At 38.6% G+C, this 26,418-nt stretch overlaps 2 protein-coding genes across 7 annotated transcripts; both read left to right on the forward strand.

Annotated features, from left to right (window-relative positions):
* Nucleotides 1-10,828, forward strand: LOC127444508 (protrudin-like). Of its 5 annotated transcripts, XM_051703891.1 has the most exons (14): nucleotides 1-156; nucleotides 774-1,007; nucleotides 1,359-1,429; nucleotides 3,976-4,162; nucleotides 4,238-4,333; nucleotides 5,356-5,468; nucleotides 5,616-5,737; nucleotides 6,504-6,575; nucleotides 6,677-6,697; nucleotides 7,041-7,061; nucleotides 9,776-9,917; nucleotides 10,011-10,057; nucleotides 10,140-10,221; nucleotides 10,323-10,828. In XM_051703891.1, the coding sequence occupies exons 2-14, from the start codon at nucleotides 775-777 to the stop codon at nucleotides 10,388-10,390; spliced, it is 1,275 nt and encodes a 424-aa protein (XP_051559851.1). In that variant the 5' UTR covers nucleotides 1-156; nucleotide 774; the 3' UTR covers nucleotides 10,391-10,828. The 5 variants fall into 5 exon arrangements, with proteins under 5 accessions (XP_051559851.1, XP_051559852.1, XP_051559849.1 ...); XM_051703892.1 differs by lacking the exon at nucleotides 7,041-7,061; XM_051703889.1 differs by lacking the exons at nucleotides 6,677-6,697; nucleotides 7,041-7,061 and adding an exon at nucleotides 7,645-7,701.
* Nucleotides 10,829-11,805: 977 nt separating this feature from the next.
* Nucleotides 11,806-21,517, forward strand: LOC127444514 (golgin subfamily A member 7B-like). Of its 2 annotated transcripts, none has more exons than XM_051703901.1 (5): nucleotides 11,806-11,884; nucleotides 17,946-18,071; nucleotides 18,495-18,647; nucleotides 18,723-18,824; nucleotides 20,376-21,517. In XM_051703901.1, exons 1-5 carry the CDS (start codon nucleotides 11,873-11,875, stop codon nucleotides 20,454-20,456), a joined length of 474 nt encoding a protein of 157 aa, XP_051559861.1. In that variant the 5' UTR covers nucleotides 11,806-11,872; the 3' UTR covers nucleotides 20,457-21,517. The 2 variants fall into 2 exon arrangements, with proteins under 2 accessions (XP_051559861.1, XP_051559860.1); XM_051703900.1 differs by lacking the exon at nucleotides 11,806-11,884 and adding an exon at nucleotides 14,171-14,377.
* Nucleotides 21,518-26,418: the final 4,901 nt, after the last annotated feature.

A 26,418-nucleotide genomic window follows, 5' to 3' on the forward strand; every position in this document is an offset into this window, starting at 1 on the left:
CGCTATCATCGCGCTCTGACGTCAACACGTCAGCCTGAGAATACCGGAAGAGAAGGTCGAATACATCGAATAATTTATAAAAGATTAACTTGATATTCAGCGATCTTTAGTCACAATTTAATGATCGGGTGTAAAACGCTAGTTTAAGGATTAAAGGTATGTTGAAGTCTTCTGTTTAAATGCCTTTTGTTTATTCCACATTATGCTGTGTGTGTGTGTGTGTGTGTGTATGTGTAATAACATTTATTAACGTTTTATTACGGTCCTCATTACGAAATTAATATTCTTGTTTTAAACATATGCATCAGATGTGTTTTAATGTCTATTCATTTAATATCTAGTGAAATTACTGTTCAGTTGCTGCTCATGTGCTTTTAAAATATTTGTTTTGATTTTATAATGCATGTTTTTTTTTTTTTTTTTTTTTTTTTTGCAGTATTTATGCAGGTATCCCAGATGAATTCTGAATTTGACGTGTTAAATTGCTTTTAAGTTATGTAGGATCTCCACACACACACACAAAAAAAGTCTGAGTAGTCACCTGTGTGTAGCAGGGGCGTGTCCAGGATTTTTTGCCAGGGGTGGCAAGAGTTGAGTAAGGGGTGTCTCCGTCTCCAGGACGAGAGCAGGGTCCGAGTTGGGGTGGCAAGTGGGATGACAAAGCTAATGTTTAGGGTGGCAGCTGCCATCCCGTGCCACCCTTCTGGCCCTGCCCCTGGTGTGTAGAGTTAAACACACCCGATCATTTACAGTGAAGTTCTGTGATCTCTCAGCATGCAGAGCGCTGCTTCTTCTCCTCATGAGACCCCACAGGCGAGCGGAGATCGGGCTGAACTGACCCAGCTGCCTACGAAGGATCCCTCATCAGTGGACAACAGCACCTCTGAGCTGAGCAGCCCCAAAGCGCTGACCTTTGACCTGTTGAACATGGTGATCTCCTTCAAACGGATGGCGATCTACCTGGAGCCCGTCACAGACACAGTGGAGGTGCTGCGCTTTCTGCTTGGGTGAGAGCCTGACCTCAAACATCCCATAATAACCACACACTGACTACATAAAGAGCTGCACGTGAGCAGAAAGTGCTGTTAAAGGGATGGTTCACCTAAATATGAAAATTTAGTCATCATTTATTCCTCCTGATGTTGTTCCCACATGAGTTTTAGTCTGGGGAACACAAAAGGAGATGTTTGGCAGAATATTCAGGCTGCTTAAAAATCTTTTTTGTTGGTGATTGTATCATGTGACTCATGAGAAGGCTTTTGTTTATCTCAGTCAGTTACTAAACACATCTTTGAATTATTTATGCTGCAGGATAATTTGCATGTATACAGCTCTCACACTTGTGTGTCTGTTTTTAGATGGAGGATGCCGCTGTGCTCTCTGTTGTGTTGTGTCCTGCTCAACATCCTCTTCTTCATGCTGAGCGAAGGTGAGAGACAATAAGATGGTTTTAAAGGACATGTCTATATATCCTTAATGCAGAAACGGGACAGACAGATGGAACATGATGCAAGGGATAATTTAGACACAGCCAGTCATTATTGCTAAAAATCACCGACAGAGTGTTCAGGACCCCGACATGAAACTGAAAGAAGTTTATTTTATTACAATAACCAGCTGTATGTACGGTGCATTCATAAAGTATTCAAAACCCCTTCGTTTTCTTTTTTTTCGCATGTTGTTATGTTGCAGCCTTTTGCTAAAATGCTTTAAATTATTATTTTTTTCACATCATTCTACACACTCCATACCCCATAATGAAAAAACAAAAACCAGATTTGTGATAACATTTATTAAAAATAAAAAACTGAAATATCACTTTGACATAAATATTCAGACCCTTAACTCAGTACTTATTTGAAGCACCTTTGGCAGCGATTACAGCCTCAAGTCTATTTGGGTATGATGCGACAAGCTTTGCACACCTGGATTTGGGGATTTTCTGCCATTCTTCTCTGCAGATCCTCTCAAGCTCTGTCAGGTTGGATGGACACTGTCGGTGGACAGCCATTTTCAGGTCTCTCCAGAGATGTGCGATTGGGTTCAAGTCCGGGCTCTGGCTGGGCCACTCAAGGACATTCACAGAGTTGTCCTTAAGCCACTCTTGCGTTGTCTTGTCTGTGTGCATCGGGTCATTGTCCTGTTGGAAGGTGAAACTTTGGCCCAGTCTGAGGTCCTGAGTGCTCTGGGCCAGGTTTTCATTAAGGATATCTCTGTATTTGTCTGTGTTCAGCTTTCCTTCAACCCTGACCAGTCCCCCAGTCCCTGCCACTGAAAAACATCCCCACAGCATGATGCTGTCTTCACTATGCTTCACCGTTGGGATGGTATTGCGCAGGTGATGAGCGGTGCCTGGTTTCCTCCAGACATGACAATTAGAATTGGGGCCAAAGAGTTCAATCTTCGTTTAATTAGACCAGAGAATCTTGTTTCTCACAGTCTGAGAGCCCTTTAGATCTCCATCTGACCACTCTGCCATAAAGCCCAGATTGGTGGAGTGTTGCAGTGATGGTTGTCCTTCTGCAAGTTTCTCCCATCTTCACACATGATCTCTGGAGCTCAACCAGAGTGACCATCAGGTTCTTGGTCACCTCTCTTACCAAAGGCCCTTCTCCCCCGATTGCTCAGTTTGGCCGGGCGGCCAGCTCTAGGAAATTCCTGGTTGTTCCAAACTTCTTCCATTTAAGAATTATGGAGGCCACTGTACTCTGGGGAACCTTCAATGCAGCTGACATTTTTTTGTAACCTTCCCCAGATCTGTGCCTTGACACAATTCTGTCTCTGAGCTCTGCAGGCAGTTCCTTTGACCTCATGGCTTGGTTTTTGCTCTGATATGCATTTTCAGCTGTGAGACCTTATATAGACAGGTGTGTGCTTTTCCAAATCATGTCCAATCAATTGAAGTTTCCACAGATGGACTCCAATCAAAGTATAGAAACATCTCAAAGATGATTCAGAGAAATGGGATGCACCTGAGCTAAATTTCACGTGTCATAGCAAAGGGTCTGAATACTTATGTCAACGTGATATTTCAGTTTTTCCTTTTTAATAAATTTGCAATGTTATCAACAGTCTGGTTTTTGCTTTGTCATTATGGGGTATAGAGTGTAGACTGATGTGAAAAAAATAAATAATTAAAGCATTTTAGCATAAGGCTGCAACATAACAAAATGTGAAAAAAAATTGAAGGGGTCTGAATACTTTCTGAATGCACTGTACATTATCCTGCTTATTATTCAGCTACTTACCCAATAAGTATAAATAAAAAGACTTGAAATATCCATTTAAAGTGTAATTTTTTGGGATGTTAAAATACTTTTCGGTCATTATTGCAAAACTTGTACTACCATTCGAACAACCGTCTCCTTAAGGTGAATCACTAATGATGTATTATTCCTTCTTTGTAAGTTGCTTTGGATAAAAGCGTCTGCCAAATGAATAAATGTACATGTACTTTTCAAGCTGAAAACAAACAGGTACATAAATGCTGGAAAAGCAGAAAGTATTTTAACATCCCAAAAATGACACTTTAATGGATATTTCATGTTTATTTATTTACTTATTTGGTAAGTAGCCATTTGTAGGTTGATTTCCTTCAACTTTTTGGCTTTGTGGCACTGTCAAAACATTGGTTAGTTTGTTTGAGCTTCCTGACCAACCTAAACACTATTTGTTTTTCCAACCAATGAAAGATGTGAGGAGTGTTCAGAAAACGTTTTTGAAAACATAATTATTTCTTAATTTTAATACATTATTGTAAACAAAACATTATTTTTACAATTCCGTCATTACCAGTGTTGGGTGTAATTTGATTAAAAAGTAATTAGTTACTGTTTTTTTTTTTTTTTTGAGTAACTTACCCAACACTGGCCATTATACACTAATATTTGACCGCAGAATGCTGCGATTGTCCAATCACAATCAAGATTTCCAGTGGATCGTGTGAAAAAGACACAATTATTGTTCTGTTCATAGGCGCGTGGGTCTCTCTGCTCCTGCTTGGGCTCTCGGCTCCGGCTGTGCTGGGTTACCTTGGAGACCGTTGCCAGGGCGGTGCCAGCGAAATGGCAGTACAGAAGAAGAAACACTATGCGGTTCAGCGGCGAGACTTGCAGACGGTCCACATGAGCAAACAGGAAGCCCTGCTGGAGGTCAAGGGCATGTGAGTTGACAAAACTGTTACATTTGAATGATGACATCATCACTGAGACTGAGATAACCTGTGTGTGTGTTACAGGCTGAAACGCATAGATGACCTCTTGATGCAAGCATGTTTGTATGCAGAGTCTGTGTATAAGGTTTTATACTGGGAGAGTCACGCAGTGTCTTCCATGTGAGTGTCACACACACAAAAACACAAACGTCACTTCCTAATGATCAGTGTGTTTTTAATGGCTATTGCTGATCACTGCATAATATATATCCTTTTATTTTTTCTCCCCAATTTGGAATGCCCAATTCCCAATGCGCTCTAAGTCCTCGTGGTGGCGCAGTGACTCACCTCAGTCCGGGTGGCGGAGGACGAATCTCAGTTGCCTCCACGTCTGAGACCGTCAATCCGTGCATCTTATCACGTGGCTTGTTGAGTGTGTTACCGCGGAGACATAGCGCATGTGGAGGCTTCACGCTATTCTCCGCGGCATCCACGCACAACTCACCACGCGCCCCACCGATAGCAAGAAACACATTATAGCGACCACGAGGAGGTTACCCCATGTGACTCTACCCTCCCTAGCAACCGGGCCAATTTGGTTGCTTAGGAGACCTGACTGGAGTCACTCAGCACGCCCTGGATTCAAACTCACGACTCCAGGGGTGATAGTCAGCATCAATACTCGCTGAGATACCCAGGCCCCGCATAATATATATCTTGATTTTATATCTGAGATGTGCACAGAAATGCGCAATTAACTTTTTTTGCAGCAATATTTATTGAAATATCACAAATGTTTTTAAAGCAGACAATGTGTGCTATATATATATATATATATATATATATATATATATATATATATATATATATATATATATATATATATATATTGTCAAGGCTGTTCGTAGATTTTGAAAATGACCCTAAGGGGCTGTTCACACCAAACATGTTTTTGCATGCTCCTGTGCAGTTTTTAAATAGTTTATCTATGTAAACATGCGTTAGATGGACATTGTCTGTTGTGTCTTGTCAAGTTCAGCTTTTAAGAACGCGACTTGAGACACTTCATTGTGTTCCATTCGTTGCACTTTATCTAGCTTAATTTTGTTTTGTTTATTTTTAACTTTGAATTAGATGATGGTGATGATGGGAGATGATGGTAATGGAATAGTGTGTGTGTGTGTGTGTGTGTGTGTGTGTAGGTTTTATGGTTCTCTCCTGGCCTTGGTTTGTTTACTTTATACGGCCCCTGTGGGTTTGAGTCTGTCTATGCTCAACAGTGCCCTCTTCCTGTGTAACAAAGACTTCTGCAGAGGTCAGTACACACACACACCTGTAAATAGCAAACACAATTAACACACATACAGATATTCAAACCTCATTTTTTCAAACTACCAGACTCAGTTTTGCTGCTGATTTTGATACTGTTCTCACCTGATTTCTCTTCTTTGTCTCTCTCTAGTTCTTTTGGAGTTAAAGGAGTTTGTTCGCCCGTGTCAAGTCCAGCCTGTAGAGGAAACTGAACCAAATGACCCGGATCAGGGAAACCTGCTGGACCGCACGCCCACCCCGACCAGTGTGGAGGTGAGTGAGAATCGCTGAGAATTCTTTATCATTATGTCTTTTGTGAAAACTTCTGAGAATTTCAAGCAAACAAATGTACACACTTGCTACCACTATAAAACATATCTAGACAGAAGACGGAGGTATTTTGTCAAGAATTCCTCTTGTGTGAAGAGACAAGAAAGAGAGGGCAGGAGCCATATGATGAAAAATGGAAGAGAATAGAGCTGTTCAGCCATGACGTCAATTTGTAGGCCAACCCGGAAGGCTAATTCACCATGGGTTTCCTTAAGAATTTCCTGTGTGTGTTTTTTTAAAGAGAATTGGTGAAAATTAATTGAAGAAACATTACATTTTGTTCTAGAACATAAATTACACACAGTCATACCTCAAATGTGGATTTTGAAGCCATTGCTAACCCGTCGCTAAATAAGGACTACAACTTTCGTCCATTTTGTCAAGCATGTAGCTTGCATGCTGATGGTAGTTGTAGTCCTTAATTAGCATTCTTATAGCAAAATGCATTTTTTTTAAAACACTGTAGCTCCAAAATCTACGTTTGAAGTATGACTGTGTGTTATTTATGTTCTAGAACAAAATGTGAAAGTCTTGAAATAATTGTCACCACAGACCTTATTTTACTCATAAATCTAAAGCTGCCATTATAAAAACCAATAGGAAATTCCTGAGTGAACCCCTGGCTCGAAAATGTTAATTGTCTTCCAGATTTTTGGACTACAATCTGAAGAGCTTTATAATTGACTGTATGAATTGTATTTCTGCTTAGGATCTTTCTCCTGGCAATGTTGAAGAAGCGGAGGAGGCGGAGCCTGATGATGAGTTTAAAGACGCCATAGAGGTCAGAAAAATTATTCTGTCTGTCTATCGGTTGTTCTGTCTCTCTGTTTTCTCTGCATTGTTCTGACATGTTCTCCTACTTCTGCTGTTCGCTTACTTAAGGAGACTCAACTGGTGATGCCGGTAAGTAGCTCCCTCTAGTGGAGTGGAGACAAATGGCATTAACATTAGAATAGAAATAAGGTGTACAAATAAAGTGTGTGAGTTTGTCTGTGTGTGAGTGTGTGTGTCTGTGTGTGTCTGTGTGTGAGTGTGTGTGTGTGTGTGTGTGAGTGTGTGTGAGTGTGTGTGAGTGTGTGTGAGTGTGAGTGTCTGTGTGTGTGTGTCTGTGTGTGTGTCTGTGTGTGTGTGTGTGTTGATATCAGTCTCACTGAGCACCTTTGATCAGAAATAGTTTGAGTTGAGTAGAGAATTGTGTAATATGTATGTAAGTTTCTGATGTCTGACCTCTACTCTGCACTCCAAGGAACCTCATCTGGTTTTAGTGGTGAGTAATTGAGTAACCAGGAGCATGTTATGTTTGAGTAAATGTTCTCCAAATGTAAATGAGTAAAGAAATGTCCTGGCCTGAACTGTTTATCTTTTTGTGTGTGCGTACGTGCATGTGTGCTTTTTTGCATTAATGTAATGGAATGCTTTGAGGATGTGAAAATGTGTGTTTGATCACTGGATTGTCTGCCTTTGAATCTCAAGACTGAATGTCAAGAAACGGCATAAGAACATGTTGGGTCATATTCTGGCCCAGTAGCAATTGGAAAAAATTCAAGAAGGAAATGAAACTGATTAGTAGAAACATTCATATGTTTTGCACAAATTAAGTTTTTGGGCTGAAATATGATCAGGACATGTTCTTGACATGTTTCATGATATTCACCTGTATATCTGGTCCTTGAGTGCAGGTTTCAGTCTGTTTGAATATAAATTCAGATGCATTTAGCTCATAAACAGCAATACTGTTAATCGGGGACAAACAGATTAAGACCAAATTTAATGATAATAATAATAACAATGTCTTATGTTATAATGGGTATGACTGTTGTAAAACTGTCCGGCCCATGTTTTGAATGTAGGTGTGGCCTGTAGCCTATTTGCTAAGAAAGATTCAGTGGAGACGGAGAGTGAGTAAGGTGCCCACATAAACTGTCAATCATGATCTCTGGGTGTTCTAACCATGACCCCTCATGCCTTTCCTCATTTGGGTGGTTTCTATTAACAGTAATGTCACAGAAATTGGTTGCTTGGTAACACTTCCTCAAGCTCAGGGTCAGTTGTCAATCTATTTCTTTTTATGAGGCCATGATTTAACTTCAAACTCATTGTGAAAAAGGATTGGGAAGGTTGACTTCCATGTGTTTGAGGTGTAGTGAAGACATGGGCTGCATTCAACTCTTTCTTGTACATTTGAAGGAATAGTTCACCCAAAAATGAAAACTCTGACATCATTTACTCATCCTCATGTCGTTCCAAACCATATGACTTTATTTGTTCTGTGGAACACAAATTGGGATGTTTTGCTAAATGTCCTTGGTGGTCTTTGTTGACAGAATTTTCATTTTTGGTTGAAAGTAGCAATTTGTACTCTGAATTGAAGAATTGATTTGAATTGTGTCCATCCTTCACTAAAGCCTGTATTTAGAGGGCTTCTAGTTGGATTATGCACAGAAATCTGAGAACATTTTAACAGTCATCAAATGAAAGCAGGAAATGATTCGAGCTCAGCACAACAAACATGGGCTCAGATTCACTGATGGAAGTCACACGTGTCCCACAGGCTTCTTGTTTCTGATAACTTCAGAATTTAAGACCCATTAAACTCAAAGCCCTCCACATACACAGCTGAACACAGACTGCACAGAGAAAACCTTCACACACCTTCACAATGTGTCCTTCTTTACAGCTAAATGACAAGATAACCAGTAAAATGACTTTTGTAAAGAATTTTGTATATGGGTCAATGGCAAAAAAGAACATCCAAGATGTTGAAAAGAATCAATTTTACAATTAGGGCTGTCAATCGATTAAAAGATTACATGTTATGCTGCTTAAATAATTAAATTAATCAGATGTATCAATATTTGCTGAAAAGGCATCCAAATAAAGATCATTCAGTATTTAATAATCAAAAATACTGATCAGTGTAATGATATAATAATTCAGATCATTCAAAGATATTACATTATTGTTTCAGATGAGTAAAGCAATGATAAGACAATACAAAAGGAGGCTTTGAAGGCAGTATATTGTTTGGTTTACTTCCATATCATTGAACAACCGCGGTTGCATCGTGTTTCACTTGTTCAGCTTCTCTAGCCATAAACGTCACGCTTTTAGGACGCTCTGTCAAGTTGAATGTAGTTTGAAACCTTAAGCATCAAAAACGCATTAAAAACATGTCTTTGATCAGCTGTCTGTTGTCTGTACAGCTGGAGTTGCGCTTACCGCCTCCTGCTGACTGAGACTCGTAAAAATATAGAGGCAACACTTTCCGTTTGCAGAAAAATACCTTAAAAGTGTGGCGTAATTAATTGCATAATTTCTTTACATGATATTATTTTGGATATAATTAATCGCACTGAATAAATGCATTAAATCAACTTCCTTATTACGGTTGCATTTTTTAAAGTGTTATTTAAAACAATAATTAATTGCACGGAATTAACGTGTTAAATCGACAGCGTTATTCACAATGCATGTGGTAAGTCCTTAGAAAGTTAATCTTTGTACTTGTGTTGGTTTTATAAAATATTTTAAACAAAAGTTTTAATAAAAATGTCAAGTGGTGTAACCAAGTAAAAAGTAATACCATATGTTCCTTGCACATTGACTATATTTGAGTGCACACATCTGAATTGATTTTATGTTCAAGTTTTCAAACATACAGTATTTTTAAAGGTAAAAAGTATGTAAATATATCTTGAAGTACGAATATCATGTCGTTTTCTTGGGTTATACCATTTGACGACCAACCTTGCCATGTCATACAAAAAAAATCAAACTCTCAAAACATCATTGGCCCATATATAAATGTGGAAAATGCAGAACCTCAGAATGATTTAATTGGGGTAAAACAAGGGTTGTGTGGCGGTTTCTTTATGTGATTTGAGCTTTGTCACCTCTGACCTCTCCTTTTGTTAGTGTCACAGTGAATCTGATTGTTAAAATCTCTTTCTCTCTCTGTTTCTATGTGTTTTTCTCTGGTAGGATGACGAGGACGTGTCTTCGGGTGTTCCTGAGTTTGACACTGTCTCTGATAATGGACTGTTGAGTCGAAACGAGCCCATCCGCAGTAAAGTGTCCAAACTCACCGAGAAACTACGCAAGCGGGTTCCTTCCAACAACACCGGTCACTTTAGATCTCTTTATCCTATTCGTTTTCTACATATCCCTCTGTTTATTCTTGTATTTATAACCACATTTCCTCTTTCTTCCTCCACAGGAAACTGTTTCCAGTGTAATTCAGCATTTTCTGTTTTAAAGAAAAGGGTACGGCTTCTAATCTTTATTCAACATGTGCTTTTCCGTTCCAGTCATGTGTAATCACTGTTGATTGTTTTATTTCATCCAGAGAAACTGCAGTAACTGTGGTGTCAGCTTCTGTTCCCGCTGTTGCTCTTATAAAGTGTTCCGGTCCACTATGGGAGCCACAGGTGGGAAAAGCACAACGTTTGATTTAAAAAAAAAAAAAAAAAGTACAAATAAAGTTTTGAGCATGTTTACACACCTGTTTTCTACTTCTCTGATTTTTCAGCACCTGATGCCCAGAGAGAGACTGTGTTTGTGTGTGCTACATGCAACACCTTCCTCAGCAGCAAGTAGGACGGACCCTCATACCGAAATGATCTCCCATCATTACAACCCTGTAAAAGCCCCATGGTGGGCCACAAGAAGGCTGCTTATGTTGACATTTCTGTCCTGCTTTATGGAAAACTTCATATGGAGGACCAAAGATCAAAGTTTTATGCTGCCTCTGTAGGTTGCCCAAAACTTGTGGACCCTAAACAGGCTACTTTACGCCTGATTTGGGACCTTTTTCCTTTCTCCTTTCCCTGTAAACCCCAATACTTACCAAAGCCTGACTTCTAGAAAAATCGATTTGCTTTGAGCCCATCTTGCCTTATAATGTAACCAACCCTTATTATGACATCACTTTCCAGAATTAGGGCCCTTGAAGGGATATCTGATTTATATCAAGGGTCCTTCGTCTAATATGGCTATTATCACATCATGAGGGATTCTGTAGAAGATTACAAGAACGTGTAAATGATGCTGGTCATTCATTGCATTGGACGGCAATCCAGTCGTATTGTTTAAACGATTGCTGATATAAGTCAATATATTTTATAATATGCCTTTTGACTAAACCTTCTGCTAGCTGCTTGCTTGTATGCTTAAGCCCATGATTGTTTCAGAGTTGATTATATTGTCGCTTTTATTTATTTGTGAAATGATATCTGAAAAATCTTTAATATTTAATTTAGATATGTGTTTATGTTTTAAGGGACCACCTCAGTAACCAACTGTACTCAAAAGTATATCATACTATTTAAATGATATCATATTATTAATAGTGGACTATCAGTGAATCAGAGTACTCTGCGAACACAATGATTCATAATCAGGGTCGAATCAGCCAGTTTTGAACAGTGTTTTGTCTGATTGTTTGGTAATAGTTTTCCCTATGGTTAACCAGACCCGTCATTACTTACATAACTATGAGTTATTCTTCTCATAATGAGCTACGGCTCATGCTTGTGTCATTCTTTTATTTGTCGATCTCTTTGTCTATAAGCCGAAGCTGAATGTAAAATTACCGGTTATGTATATTGTAACCTATGCTTCTGTACTCTACTGTTCATTTGTAATTTGTTGGGTTTTATTCTGTAGTATCACACCTTGCTCTATTTACTGTTACAGTAATAAACCTTCTGAATATAAAACTAGTTTTTATAGCTGTGTAGAATTCCTTGACAAAAGTTTTTTTTTTTTTTTTTGCCGGAAGAATTGTTCATTCATATTATTTATTCGAATAAAAATAACAATTTATTGAACGTGTGTATTTTTATTTTTATCATATCGTTGTTGCCGCCGTTTTATTAAAGCGATAAACTATTCTTCTTGGCGGTATATTAAGTTATTTCACTTAAGATAAAGGTTGGCGCGAAACGCTTCCCTTTATTGCGTCACATTGTGGGATTGTTTCCGGCTCCGCCCCCCGCTCTGCTTATCCGCGAGCACAAACGCTTATTCTCGTGCACCCGTTTCAGCACCGGGACACTGACTGCGCGCTCGCATGGCAACATGGCTACGGAGGTGAGAGACATGCCTTTTTTCTTTCTCTATAGATGTGTTCAGTAAGATGCGTTTTTTATTCTGGGAGAAACCGTTTGAGTCGGTGTCATTTTGAGGATTTTAATCTAGGTTGGAGATGCCCGATCAATGCGTGATGTTACATGCGAAGGTGAATGGCTCTGTAAACCGTTTCCATGCGTCGCTCTTTGAAATTCATTATCGGTAATGATTGCACAGGGTGAAATAATCAAAACACACAATGCACGAGGGAAAAATAACACTACATGTATCAGCAGCCACAAGTGAAGCGCACTGAACATCGTGCATGAAAACAGTGATTACATGCTTTAGACAGATAGATAGACAGACAGACAGACAGATGATAGATAGATAGACAGACAGACAGATGATAGATAGATAGATAGATAGACAGACAGACAGATGATAGATAGATAGATAGATAGATAGACAGACAGACAGATGATAGATAGATAGATAGATAGATAGACAGACAGACAGATGATAGATAGATAGATAGATAGACAGACAGATGATAGATAGATAGATAGATAGATAGATAGACAGACAGATGATAGATAGATAGATAGACAGACAGACAGATGATAGATAGATAGATAGATAGACAGACAGACAGATGATAGATAGATAGATAGATAGATAGATAGATAGACAGACAGATAGATGATAGATAGACAGACAGACAGATGATAGATAGATAGACAGACAGATAGATGATTGATAGATAGATAGACAGACAGACAGATGATAGATAGATAGATAGATAGACAGACAGATGATAGATAGATAGACAGACAGATAGATGATAGATAGATAGATAGACAGACAGATGATAGATAGATTGATAGATAGACAGACAGATAGATGATAGATAGATAGATAGACAGACAGACAGATAGATGATAGATTGATAGATAGACAGACAGACAGACAGATAGATAGATAGATAGATAGACAGACAGATAGATGATAGATAGATAGATAGACAGACATATAGATGACAGACAGACAGAAAGACAGATAGATAGATGACAGACAGACAGATAGATGATAGATAGATAGACAGACAGACAAATGATAGATAGATAGACAGACAGATAGATTGGTAGATAGACAGATAGATAGATAGACAGACAGACAGATGATAGATAGATAGACAGATAGATTGGTAGATAGATAGATAGATAGATTGGTAGATAGATAGACAGATGATAGACAGACAGATAGATGATAGATAGATAGACAGACAGACAGATGATAGATAGATAGACAGACAGATAGATAGACAGACAGACAGATAGACAATAGATAGATAGACAGACAGACAGATAGACGGTAGATAGATAGACAGACAGATAGATAGACAGACAGACAGATAGATGATAGATAGACAGATAGATAGATAGATAGACAGACAAACAGACAGATAGATAGATGATAGACAGACAGATAGACTGGTAGATAGACAGATAGATAGATAGACAGACAGACAGATAGATGATAGATAAATAGACAGACAGACAGATGATAGATAGATAGATAGACAGACAGATAGATAGACAGACAGATAGATAGATAGATAGACAGACAGATAGACGATAGATAGACAGACAGATAGATAGATGATAGATAGACAGACAGATAGATAGACAGACAGATAGACGATAGATAGATAGACAGACAGATAGATGATAGATAGACAGACAGACAGATAGATAGATAGATAGACAGATAGACAGACAGACAGATGATAGATAGATAGATAGATAGACAGATAGACAGACAGACAGATAGATAGATAGATAGATAGATAGATAGATAGACAGACAGACAGATAGATAGATAGATGATAGATACACAGACAGAGAGACAGATAGATATATTCCATTCAAATTACACTGATGGAAAAACTTGTATTAAATTAGAAAAAAGGAAAAATTGAAGCATTTTAAATATTGCACTGTAAAAATGTGTTGTCAGGTAACTCAAAAATATGATTTAATCTGACTAAATCAATTTTAAAAAAAAGCATTTTTTATGGGTTAGATCAAGTAGAAATAAGTACTTGAGTGAACATTTGCAGGTTACCACTTTATTCAGTTTGGTCTCCAACTGTTGGACCCCAGTGTTGCTGCTTGTAGGGATTTAAAAAGCTTAAAGCGGATGCTTTAAATAGATCCATAAAGGAGAGTGTGTTCATAAAGCGTGTTGAGAGGCAGAAGGATCTGGTGCTGTATTTAAATCAGCGCGCGATCCTCCAGTCAAACTCGCGTATTGTGACGTAACCGAGCGCACAGCTGGGACATCAAAGAGGATAAACGCGTCTCTGTCCTCTTGTCCTTAAGCGCTTTTAGTGAAAGCGGATATATTGTTCGTGAGTTTGTCTTTGGTTTCTGATCGGTCACCGCATCGGGAATGATTTCAGCACCGCGGACAGCGACTGACAGAACAAAACTCCCGTACTGCCACGAGTCTGTAAGCGATTTCTTTTTTAATTGTCCCTTTTAAAAGTGATTTATCCAGCGACATCTAAAGCGATAAACGCAGTTTTATGTGGTTGGAATGGTTTGACCCCATAAGTTATTTTAACGCTATTTAAGACTCAAATGTGTGCCCGCCGTCCCGTGAAGTAACCTTGAACAGCGCGCGTGATGTTGTGTTTTGAGCGCGAGGTCTCTTTGTTTGAGCTCGTGCGTGGGGAATACAAACGTCCTCGTCACTGGAATGATCAATAATCAGTGTGTATTGGCTGTACTAGATGATTAGATTGTGTTTTGTTGGATTTAGTATCAGCGGTGAGTGTGTTGTGTTAAATGATCGTCTCCTCGCGATCGATCGGTTGTGCTCGCGGGAGTCTGTCATCTTTCTCGGACTGTTGCCGAGAGCTCGCGTGATGCATAATTAAAGAGGCGTTTAGAAACAACAGGGCAAATCGTTTAGTCTCGAGTCTCCTTTTACCCTTACAAAAAGTGGCGGAACCAGGGGCGTAGATTCAGGGGGGATGGGGGCAGGTAACACCCCCAATAATCAAAACAAGCAAGTACCCCTTTACCATGGTGCCAACATGTTTTGGCGAGGGTTGCTACATCAGAATTTGAACAAGATTCAACAGGCTTTCAACAAGTATTCAGTGTTGTGTTGTGCATTTATTTGACACCATATGCATTTAAGCTGATCTGAGCTGTTTAAGTGTTCTGCAAATGTTCACTGCCAGTGATTGATCTCATCAACAGCATTGAAGAGCAGTGTGTGTGTGTGTGTGTGTGTGTGTGTGTGTGTGTGTGTGTGTGTGTCTGTGTGTGTGTGTGTGTGTGTGTGTGTGTGTGTGTGTGTGTGTGTGTGTGTGTGTGTGGTGTCTCACCCTGTTACTATATCAGGCAGAGCGAGGCACTGGCAGGCCCTGCTACTAAAACAGACTCAGGTTTTAAATAAACAGGTTGTCAGGACTGCTTGGGTAATTTTATCATCCCAATCTGAATAATACTTTTATCTGACATTTAGATGTCCAAGATAAGGACTAGCCTATGAAGATCATCTTGTTGACTTGCAATGGGAAGTGCTTTCTTATTAGAGTCTTAAAGAGTATCATAACGTGTTTGATCATTCCGGTCTGCTAACACAGACAGTATTGGAAAGCCTGTACTGCAAGAGTGGGGGATGGAAGGACCCACAAGTCATGCTGATGTTGGTGTGTGTGCGTGCCTGTGTGTGTTGGCAGTGACAGATGGCCAGTCACTCTGATGAGTGTGTGTGTGTGGATGTGGGCAACACTAAATGTTGTAGGCTAAGCCTCATATGACTCTTTACAGTCTGTTTGTGTTTGTATGATGTGGTGGCCTATCATAGCAGAACAAACACAACAATGACATCATTGCATTACTCTATGAGCTAACGATGATAGCATCACTGCATTACTCTGTAAGCTAATGATGACATCACTGCATTACTTTTAAGAGCTAATGATGATGACATTAAAGTATTAATCTATAACATCACTGCATTAATCTATGAGCTAATGATGATATCACTGCATCAATTTGTGAGATCATGATGACATCAGCATATTACTCTGAGATAATGATTATCACTCTGAGATGATGGTGATGATGATGTCACTGCATTAATCTATGAGCTCATGATGACAACACTGCATTTATCTATGAGCGTATGATGTAAACATTACTGCATTACTCTGAAATAATGCTGAAATCATTGCATTACTCTATGATCTTATGATGACATTACTGCATTAATCTATTAGCTAATGATGACAACATCACTGCATTAATCTATGACATCACTGCATTAATCTGTGACATCACTTCATTACTCTGAGATAATGATGACATCACTGCATTACTCTATGAGATAATGATGAAATCGCTGCATTAATCTATGAGCTAATGATGACAACATCACTGCATTAATCTATGACATCACTGCATTAATATATGACATCACTGCATTACTCTAATATAATGATTGTTACTCTGAGATAATGATGATGACATCACTGCATTACTTTGTGAGATAATGACGACATCACTGCATTACTCTAAAATAATGAAGATTAAGTCACTGCATTAACCTATGAGCTCATGATGACATCACTGCATTACTCTGTGAGATAATGATGACATCACTGCATTACTCTGAGATAATGATGACATCACTGCATTAATCTATGACATCACTGCATTACTCTGATGATAATGATGATGATGTCACTGCATGAGATCTATGAGCTCATGATGACATCACTGCATTACTCTGTGAGATAATGATGACATCACTGCATTACTCTGAGATAATGATGACATCACTGCATTAATCTATGACATCACTGCATTACTCTGTGATAATGATGATGACGTCACTGCATTAATCTATGAGCTCATGATGACATCACTGCATTACTCTGTGAGATAATGATGGCATCACTGCATTACTCTGAGATAATGATGACATCACTGCATTAATCTATGACATCACTGCATTACTCTGTGATAATGATGATGACGTCACTGCATTAATCTATGAGCTCGTGATGACATCACTGCATTACTTTGTGAGATAATGACGATATCACTGCATTACTCTGAGATGATGATGATGATGTTACTGCATTAACCTATACACTCATGATGACATCACTGCATTACTCTTTGAGATAATGATGACATCACTGCATTACTCTGAGATAATGATTATTACTCTGAGATGATGATGATGATGTCACTGCTTTAATCTATGAGCTCATGATAACATCACTGCATTACTCTGAGATAATGATGATGACATTACTGCATTAGTCTGAGCTAATGATGACAATATCACTGCATTAATCTATGACATCACTGCATTAATCTATGACATCTCTGCATTATTCTGTGAGCTAATAACTACATCACTGCATTATACAATGAGCTAATGATGACATCACCACATTACTCTGAGATGATGATGATGATGTCACTACTTTAATCTATGAGCTCATGATAACATCACTGCATTACTCTGAGATAATGATGATGACATTACTGCATTAGTCTGAGCTAATGATGACAATATCACTGCATTAATCTATGACATCACTGCATTAATCTATCAGTTAATGGTGATGACATCACTGCATTAATCTATAAATTAATGACAACATCACTGCATTAATCTATGACATCACTGCATTATTCTATGAGCTAATAACTACATCACTGCATTATACAATGAGCTTATGATGACATCACTGCATTATTCTATGATCTAATGATGACATCAATGCATTAATCTATGTGCTCATAATTACATCACTGCATTACTCAATGAGCTAATGATGGCATCACTGCAGTGTGATCTGATACTATGTGTTTTCCCTGTAAAAACTGAAATTATGTTGCATTAGAAGGCATTTATGTGCATTAACATCATGATTTACAGTAGGCAAAATAACAGTACAAGGGATCTGTAACATCTGACAGCACAAGGAAATGTAATACAGTATTTCATATGAACATAAATACATTACAACTCTCTCTCTTTATAGTTTCATAACCTTCAGGAGTTGAGACACAGTGCGTCTCTAGCCAATAAGGTCTTTATTCAGAGGGACTACACGGATGGCACCATCTGCAAGTTCCAGACCAAGTTCCCCTCTGAGTTAGACAGCAGGGTAAGTGTGTGTGTGTTGTGTAGAAGAACAAAAGAGAGAGCAACACACAATGACAATAAAAAGCGAAAGGAAAAGGACAAGAAAATCACAACAGGGCCCTTTACTCAGATAAAACTGCTCTTCAGCAAAAGCGCTGCTGACCGCGCAAACCCCACACAACACACACATAATGAGCTGCTAATACAGATAATAATAGAGCTGTTTAAGGGTGCTAGATCATGTTACACAGAGCCTGTGAAGACTTGCTGAGTAACTGAGAGATAAAAAAGTGAGAAGTGTTGAGTGCATAGCATTTGCCAAAAGATGTTGTTCTTTCATTGCTCAGGAGACTTAATGGAGTTTTCAGTTGTTTCAGTATCAGCTTTGTCTCAGATGTACACTGATTGGCTGACCAAACTTTTTTCCTTGCATCTGATTGATCAGATTGAGAGGACGCTGTTCGAGGACACTGTGAAGACACTGAATAATTACTATGCGGAGGCAGAGAAGATCGGAGGCCAGTCCTACCTCGAGGGCTGCCTCGCCTGCATCACTGTTTACCTCATCTTCCTGTGCATCGAGACACGTTATGAGAAGGTATGTGTGCGTATGTGTACGTAAGTGTGTTTTTGTATGTGTTCAAGCGTACCCCATATGTATCTGTGTGTGCAGGTGCTGAAGAAGATCTCGTGGTACATACAGGAGCAGAATGAGAAGATCTATGCTCCTCGAGGCCTGCTCATCACGGACCCTATAGAGAGGGGCATGAGAGTTGTATCCTTACACAGTCTAGTAACTACTGTGTGTGTGTGTGTGTGTGTGTGTGTGTGTGTGTGTGTGTGTGTGTGTGTGCGCATGAATTGGTAAGAGCATACCTTGTGGCATAAAATAGGGTACAAATCTGGGATTGAAGTCTTTTAAAAACAAAACAAATGGTCGGTGGAAGGAGGTGCTTAACCTTCGGAAAATGTTAATCTTCAACTTCAGGATGTCATGTGCAGTTAATACAACAATTTGTGTAAAACGAAGAAAATTTTACATGAGATAATTTACTTGATTTCACAACATTTTATGGAATGTTACATTTTTTCAATAGGGGAAAAATGCAGTAACAAAGCACACATAAAATGAGGCATAGTTAAATATTATGTTTTTGGCCTTAACAATAAGTTAATCATTTTAAATATTTATTAGCATAAAATATGTACAATTCTAGGATTAATAAATTATCAGTTCAATAGATTGTGTCGAAATTTGACATTGTGTTTCTTCACCTTCAGGCACTTTCACGTCTCAGCAGTTGATTTTCATTAATGCGAACACATTTCAACTTTTTTCTTTTGTTATATAAAGGTCTCATTAAAACTGAATTGGAAGCATTTTACCAGGCCTTCATAATTTATTTCTGCTGCTTTTTAAATGGCTTTTATGTGTAGATTTGACCGTTTTAGTCTTGAACCTGATGCAGACTTTCAATATTAAACTATAAAATACATACAGTATTAGGGGCCGTTTACACGACAATGTTTTCAACTAAAAACAGAAAACTTTTGATGCGTTTTGGCTGTTCGTTTACACGACAACGGCATTTTGGGGCCTGAAAACGCAAACTTTTGAAAACGGGTTTCAATGTGCACGTTTTTGAAAACGATGCCGTTATCGTCTCCGTGTAAACATACAAAAACGTGAATTTGTGAAAACGATGACGTCATGCCCACGCGTATTACGTGTTCAGTCTATAGGCATGCGCGCAAGTACTTCAAAACAACGCGCGAGACATTCAAAACTACAATGGTGAACTACAGGACTGTGTTTGTGCTGCTCAAGATTTTGTCCAGACAAAATCGCTCGATGCTTTCGCCATCTTCATTGTTTGTATTCACCGCTTTGTGGAAGAATGTTTATGTGCGCAGGCGCGTAGTGTTTCTTTACAAAGTGACATCGCCAACTACTGGCCTGGCATGCATAATACAGCGCTTTTAGTCGTTTTCGCGGATTCCGTGTGAACGGGGATCTTTTGACAACGTTGTCGTCTGTACGCGAAACTTTTCAAAAATGCAAAGGAAAAACTTTTCCGTTTTTAGTACATCGTTGTCGTGTAAACGTACCCTAAAAGTATAAATTATTACATGTTTAAAACTATGATGATCTAAACAAAGAGTGAAATAACCATAAACCATTTAATATTTATTGTGTGAAAAATATTTCATTCATTTGTGTGTATTTAGGACACATAAAATGTTAGCTATGAAATAAGCCTTAGAAAGACAAAGGAGTCGGACATTACTTTCTAGATGTTGTTCCCTTAACCTGAGTGTTTGTTAGATTGAGATCAGCATGTATGAGGATCACGGCTCCAGCGGTTCAACCTCAGGAAGCAGCACAACTTGCAGCAGTGGACGATGATTTTCACACACACACACACAAACACACACACACACACACACACACACACACTGTAGCATTCACTGTACCAACACTCAACACTCACTCGCTCATGACTGATGCCTTCATACTAATGCTCACTGAAGAGAAACATCATCCATTTAGCATCAGCAAACAAAACCAGACTGAGATCACCCACCGCACGAGAACCGCCTCCTCAAGACACGTCATATCAGCTGTAAGCAGCACAACATTACCTCACGTCTGCACGTCATCTGATAACAGAATCTGCACATGACCTTCCAGCACCTTCAGAAACCTGCAGATCTCAGTCACCTGGCTGTAGTATTCTGGTTAAAGTTCACATAAGCTTCCATCACTGTAATATGCAAATTCACTCCCACCGTGTGATGTAGCGGCCAATCGGCACACAACAGTCTTCCATTGCAACTGACATTTGTGTGATTTTTTACCCTTTTTGTTTGAGGTGTTTGGACATCATTGTAATTATAATTTTAATATAATTCAGATTTTAGAAGATCAGTAAGGAATAGTTTGCCCAAAAATGAAAATTCCATGTCGTGCCAAATCTGATTCTTCAAAATTCCTTGTGTGTTCCAGAGCAAAAAATAACAATTAAAAAGAAGCAGCATATGCATTTGGAATGACATGAGGGGGAGTAAATAATGACAGAATTTTTATTTTTGGGTAAACTATTCCTTCAGGACAGAAATCTGACTCTAGATCAGTGTGACCACACTCAGATGTTTTATAAAGACCTCAGACACTGCCATTTTTTCCCCATGGGGACTATATATGTTACTTTTTACATCTGTTTTATTTTATAGTGTGGTAATCACTCATGCTTTTTAATCATTAGAGCACAAAAAAAAAAAATTAAAAAAAAGCCTGAAAACATTACTGCCAAGGGCCAGAACTTCCTGAAACACATTATCCCTCATTAAGAGCTTCCATTTCCTATTAAGAACTTTTGGTGATGTCTATTTATGCAAAGAGAAAAAAAATCAAGAGTTCTTTTTCTGTTGTGTAGCAAAGTAAATAAATGAAAAAATGATGGATAAGTCAAACGTGTGGGTGATTTTTATTTAAACACACACTACCGGTCAGAAGTTTTGAAACACTTACTCATTCTTTATTATATTTTTTTTCTTCACATTTTAGAATAATAGTAAAGTCATCAAAACTATGGAATAACATAAATGGAACTATAGGAATTGTGTTGTGACTAAACAAAATCCAAAATAAATCAAAACTGTGTTATATTTGAGCATCTTCAAAGTAGTCACCCTTTGCCTAGAATTTGCAGAAACTTACTCTTGACATTTTCTCAACCAACTTCTTGAGGTATCACCCTGGGATGCTTTTTAAACAGTATTGAAGGAGTTCCCATCTATGTTGGGCACTTATTGGCTGCTTTTCTTTATTATTTGGTCCAAGTCAACCATTTCAAAAACTTTTTTTATTTTAATTAAATGTTAGTTTTATAATGAAATAAATTAATATGGTGGCACAATTATATTTTTGTCTACAAAACTCAATTCAAACATTTAAGCATACACCTTCAGATCAAAAGATTTCTAAGATCATGAGAAACATTTCAGTCGTGTTTCAAAACACCGGTAGTGTATTTCTGGCACAAAGTTTTATTTGTGCATTTTTGGCTTTGAAAAGAAAAACTTCAAAGTTAAAAAGAAGACTAAAAAGTAAGGACAGTAAAGGATTGGGAAAGCTAAATGTAACGGCCAATTCTGGTAAATTGGGATACTGTCTGCTGAGTCATCTTGATGTTTTTAGTTATTTATATATATTTTTATTTATTTTATTTAATATAAATTCAGTAGCGTGTGGAAAACCGTTAGCGTGTGTTATATGTTGTTATTACCTACTGAAAAAAAATATTTTAATCTTTTTTTTTTTTTTACATAAATTTCTTTTCAATGCCTTAAAAAATAAAGCTTTTAAGTACTAATTAAATCAAATGTATAGCATTAATTAGGACATGACTTTATTTATTTAACATTGATGTTTATGGTTTTATTTTTAATGTGAATCATCCTTATTATGTTTGGAGTTTGTGTGTGGTGATTATGCACAATACCTCACTCAATGTTAATTGAAACTTAAAATATATTTTCAATGGTTTAATTCACTATTTAGAATTTATCTGAACCCAAAGTTGTTGTTTTTTAAATGGTGAACAGTTACAGCTGAACATATAAAGTAATGGAGCTCTTAACTGTGATGTCATAAAGAGAACCTCTGTGTCTGTGGAATGTCATTGCATTGCAGCTTATAAAAGCTTATAGTTTGATCTGATTGCACATTTGGCTGCCAGATTACTGCATTATTATTTTTATTATTATTATTTAAAATTTTTTACAATGAAATGTAAACATATATATATATATATATATATATATAAAATCAACATTTAAACCCCACAACCCCCCCAAGTATGACTGTCTTGCCCTGAATAACCAAAACTCCACTGACAAAATAGTATTATATCTATATTTCAATCGGGTCAATTCTCTGAGACCATCAGACGACATTCGGCGCTTCAGCTCTACCTCGGCACTTTTAATATTTCCTTCCAACTCCACAAGTTCTCGTGCTTTGGATTTTTTGATGAATGAGGCATACTGTATGATCCGACACCTAAGAACCGCCTTAAGTACCTCCCAAGCCACGCCTACAGAGGACACTGAGGACCAGCTGGTCTCCATATAAACACTGATTTCGGTCTTTAACATTTGTTGGAAATCAGGATTTTGCAGAAGGGATACATTAAAGCACCAACTATATTATTTATATTTCTCTATATGTGGCATCATCTCTAAACTCACCAGGGCGTGATCTGAGACTAAAATGTTTCCATTTGAGCAATCAACAACAAATGAAATTAGGGATTTGGATATCCAAAAAAAAAAATCTATTCTAGAATAAATCTTATGGACTGATGAAAAAAATGTATATTCCCTACCGGACGGGTTCAAAAGTCTCCAAATATCTGTAAGACCAAGATTTTTACGAATCCTGTGAAGCATCACTGTTGCTCTAGGGAGCTTACACACTTTTGCTTCACTATGATCAAGAACTGAGTCCATCAAAAGATTAAAGTCTCCTCCCAATATTATATCATGAGGGGTGCCAGCGGTTTGCAGCATCCCTTCAAGATCTATAAAAAAGCCCTGATCATCAGCGTTAGGTGCGTAAATATTAGCCAAAATCAACCTTTGCCCTTGAATTTCAGCTAAAACAATAATTACTCTTCCTAATTTATCTTTAATCTGTTTGAGACATTTCAATTGTAGATGTTTATTTACTGCATTATTTTTATTTTATTTTTATTTTTTCCCATTTTTCTCCCAAATTTGAAATGTCCAATGCACTCTAAGTCCTCATGGTGGCGTAGTGACTCGCCTCAATCCGGGTGGTGGAGGATGAATCTCAGTTGCCTCCGCGTCTGAGACCATCAATATGTGCATCTTATCATGTGGCTTGTTGAGCGCATTACCGTGGAGACATAGCACATGTGGAGGCTTCACCACGCGCCACACCGAGAGCAAACCACATTATGGTGAACACGAGGAGGTTACCCCATGTGACTTTACCCTCCCTAGCAACTGGGCCAATTTGGTTGCTTAGGAGACCTGGTTGGAGTCACTCAGCATGCCCTAGATTTGAACTCGTGACTCCAGGTGTGGTAGTCAGCATCTTTACTCTCTGAGCTACCCAGGCCCCCAGATTACTGCATTATTACAGCATTTTATACAGCTTCTCTATTAGTGTATACTGGGACAATGGCCTTGTCATGCAAACTAGCTAAATTATCTTCTAGTGACCAGCCAGGGTCTTTGTTTCTGGGTGACCTGCACCCAGCAGTGACCACAGCATTTCAGCTCAAGAACTTCAGTGTCTTCAGTCCCATCAGTTCTTTGCAGATGAGAAGACTCTGTGGGACACATTGTCGGTGGAATGGATATGTCAAATTCATGCACCACGCTGATGCTGCACATGCATTGAAGACTCTGATGTATGAGCCCCTCTTGGGCAAGCCCTTGAGGATCATGTGGTGCGGACCACCGGCCAATCCTGAAAGATTTGATGTGACATCGGCTGACATCATCGTCCAAGAAGACCAGGTGGAGAGCTCTGACATAATGTCGGATGATGGCCTCATCCAAGAGATCCCCGAAGAAAGCTATGACGTGATGTCGGATGATGTCATTGTCCAAGAGATCCTAGAAGAAAACTATGATGTGATGTCAGATGACATTATCATCCATGAGAACTGGAAGGAGAGCTATTGTGTTGGAGAGGACTGGGAGGAGAGCTATGATGTGACATCAGATGATGTCATCATTCAAGAAGAGAGTTCTGACATGACGACAGGCGTTGTCATCGTACATGAGTACTGGGAGGAAAGCTCTCATTTTGAAGAGGACTGGAAGAAGAGCTCTGACTTGACATCAGATGATGTCATCTTTCAAAAGGTCCCAGAAGAAAGCTATGATGTGATGTCAGATGACATCATCATCCATGAGGACTGGGAAGAAAGCTCTCACTTGGAAGAGGACTGGGAGAAGAGCTATGACGTGACGTCGGGTGACGTCAATGTCCAAGAAGACGGGGTGGAGAGCTCTGACGTGAAGTCGGATGTCGTTGTCCAAGAGGACCCAAAAGAGGGCTCTGATGTGATGTCGGATGACGTCATTGTCCAAGAGGACCCAAAAGAGGGCTCTGATGTGACGTCAGATGATGTCATTGTCCAAGAGGTCCCAAAAGAGAGCTCTGAGGTGACGTTGGATGATGTCATCATCAAAGAAGACTCAGAAGGGAGCTCTGATGTGATGTCGGATGATGTCACTGTCCAAGAGGTCCCAAAAGAGTGCTCTGAGGTGACGTCGGATGATGTCATTGTCCAAGAGGTCCCAAAAGAGTGCTCTGAGGTGACATTGGATGATGTCATTAACCAAGAGAACTCAGAAGGGAACTCTGATGTAACGTCAGATGTCATTGTCCAAGAGGACCCAAAAGAGTGCTCTGATGTGACATTGGATGATGTCATCGTCCAAGAGGACCCAAAAGAGAGCTCTGATGTGACATCGGATGACATCATCATCCAAGAGGTCATAAAAGAGAGCTATGACGTGACGTCAGATGATGTTATCGTCCAAGAGAACCTGTTGGAGAGCTTTGACGAGAACAGTTCAGCGCCCACACACACCTCTGCCCACTGTCAGACTGTGAGAACCATCAAACCACCATATACCCAGGAGCTCCAGAAGTTAGCCTCGGTGCACTGGGCATCTCAGACCCTGGACAATTCTGACAATGGAAGTGACCAGGAACCTTCTGTGGAAGATCTTCAGGATGTGGATGATGACTCAGCTCAACAGTCATCATTGTGTAGACCCAAGGTCAGAAATGCCTTGGGAACAGTAGTAAGCAGCCCCACAAACTGGTCAGTCATCGGTCTCTTGGCCCTGACATGGCTGAAGCGATGAAGGAAAAATTGCTGGATCCTTGTGCATTGTGTTCAAAAAAGGAAAGGAACAACAAAAAAAAAATGTGTGCAACTAAAAAACTGCAAATAAAAATACAATGTGCAACAAAAACAAATAGTGCAAATGTTTTTCCTTCTGTGAAATAAATAAATAATTTGTGATATATTTATCTGAATGAAAGGTACTACATTTTAATTTCATTTGTTACTTTTTATTTTTTTTTTTATCATAACACTTTACAGTAAGGTTATTTTGTGTGTTCCAGGTTCTATTCATTTTAGAAATCATAAACAAACATGAACAATGACTTTTTACAGCATTTAATGTTAATTTATCAAAATACTATTGTTTGTATTGCATTAAATTTAAAGATATGCTTTTAATGAAAATGATGAATCAATGCTGTAAATGTGTTGATCATTTTTAGATCATGTTAACAAATGTAGGTAACT

Source organism: Myxocyprinus asiaticus, chromosome 8 (assembly GCF_019703515.2).
Source record: "Myxocyprinus asiaticus isolate MX2 ecotype Aquarium Trade chromosome 8, UBuf_Myxa_2, whole genome shotgun sequence".
NCBI classification, from domain to species: domain Eukaryota; kingdom Metazoa; phylum Chordata; class Actinopteri; order Cypriniformes; family Catostomidae; genus Myxocyprinus; species Myxocyprinus asiaticus.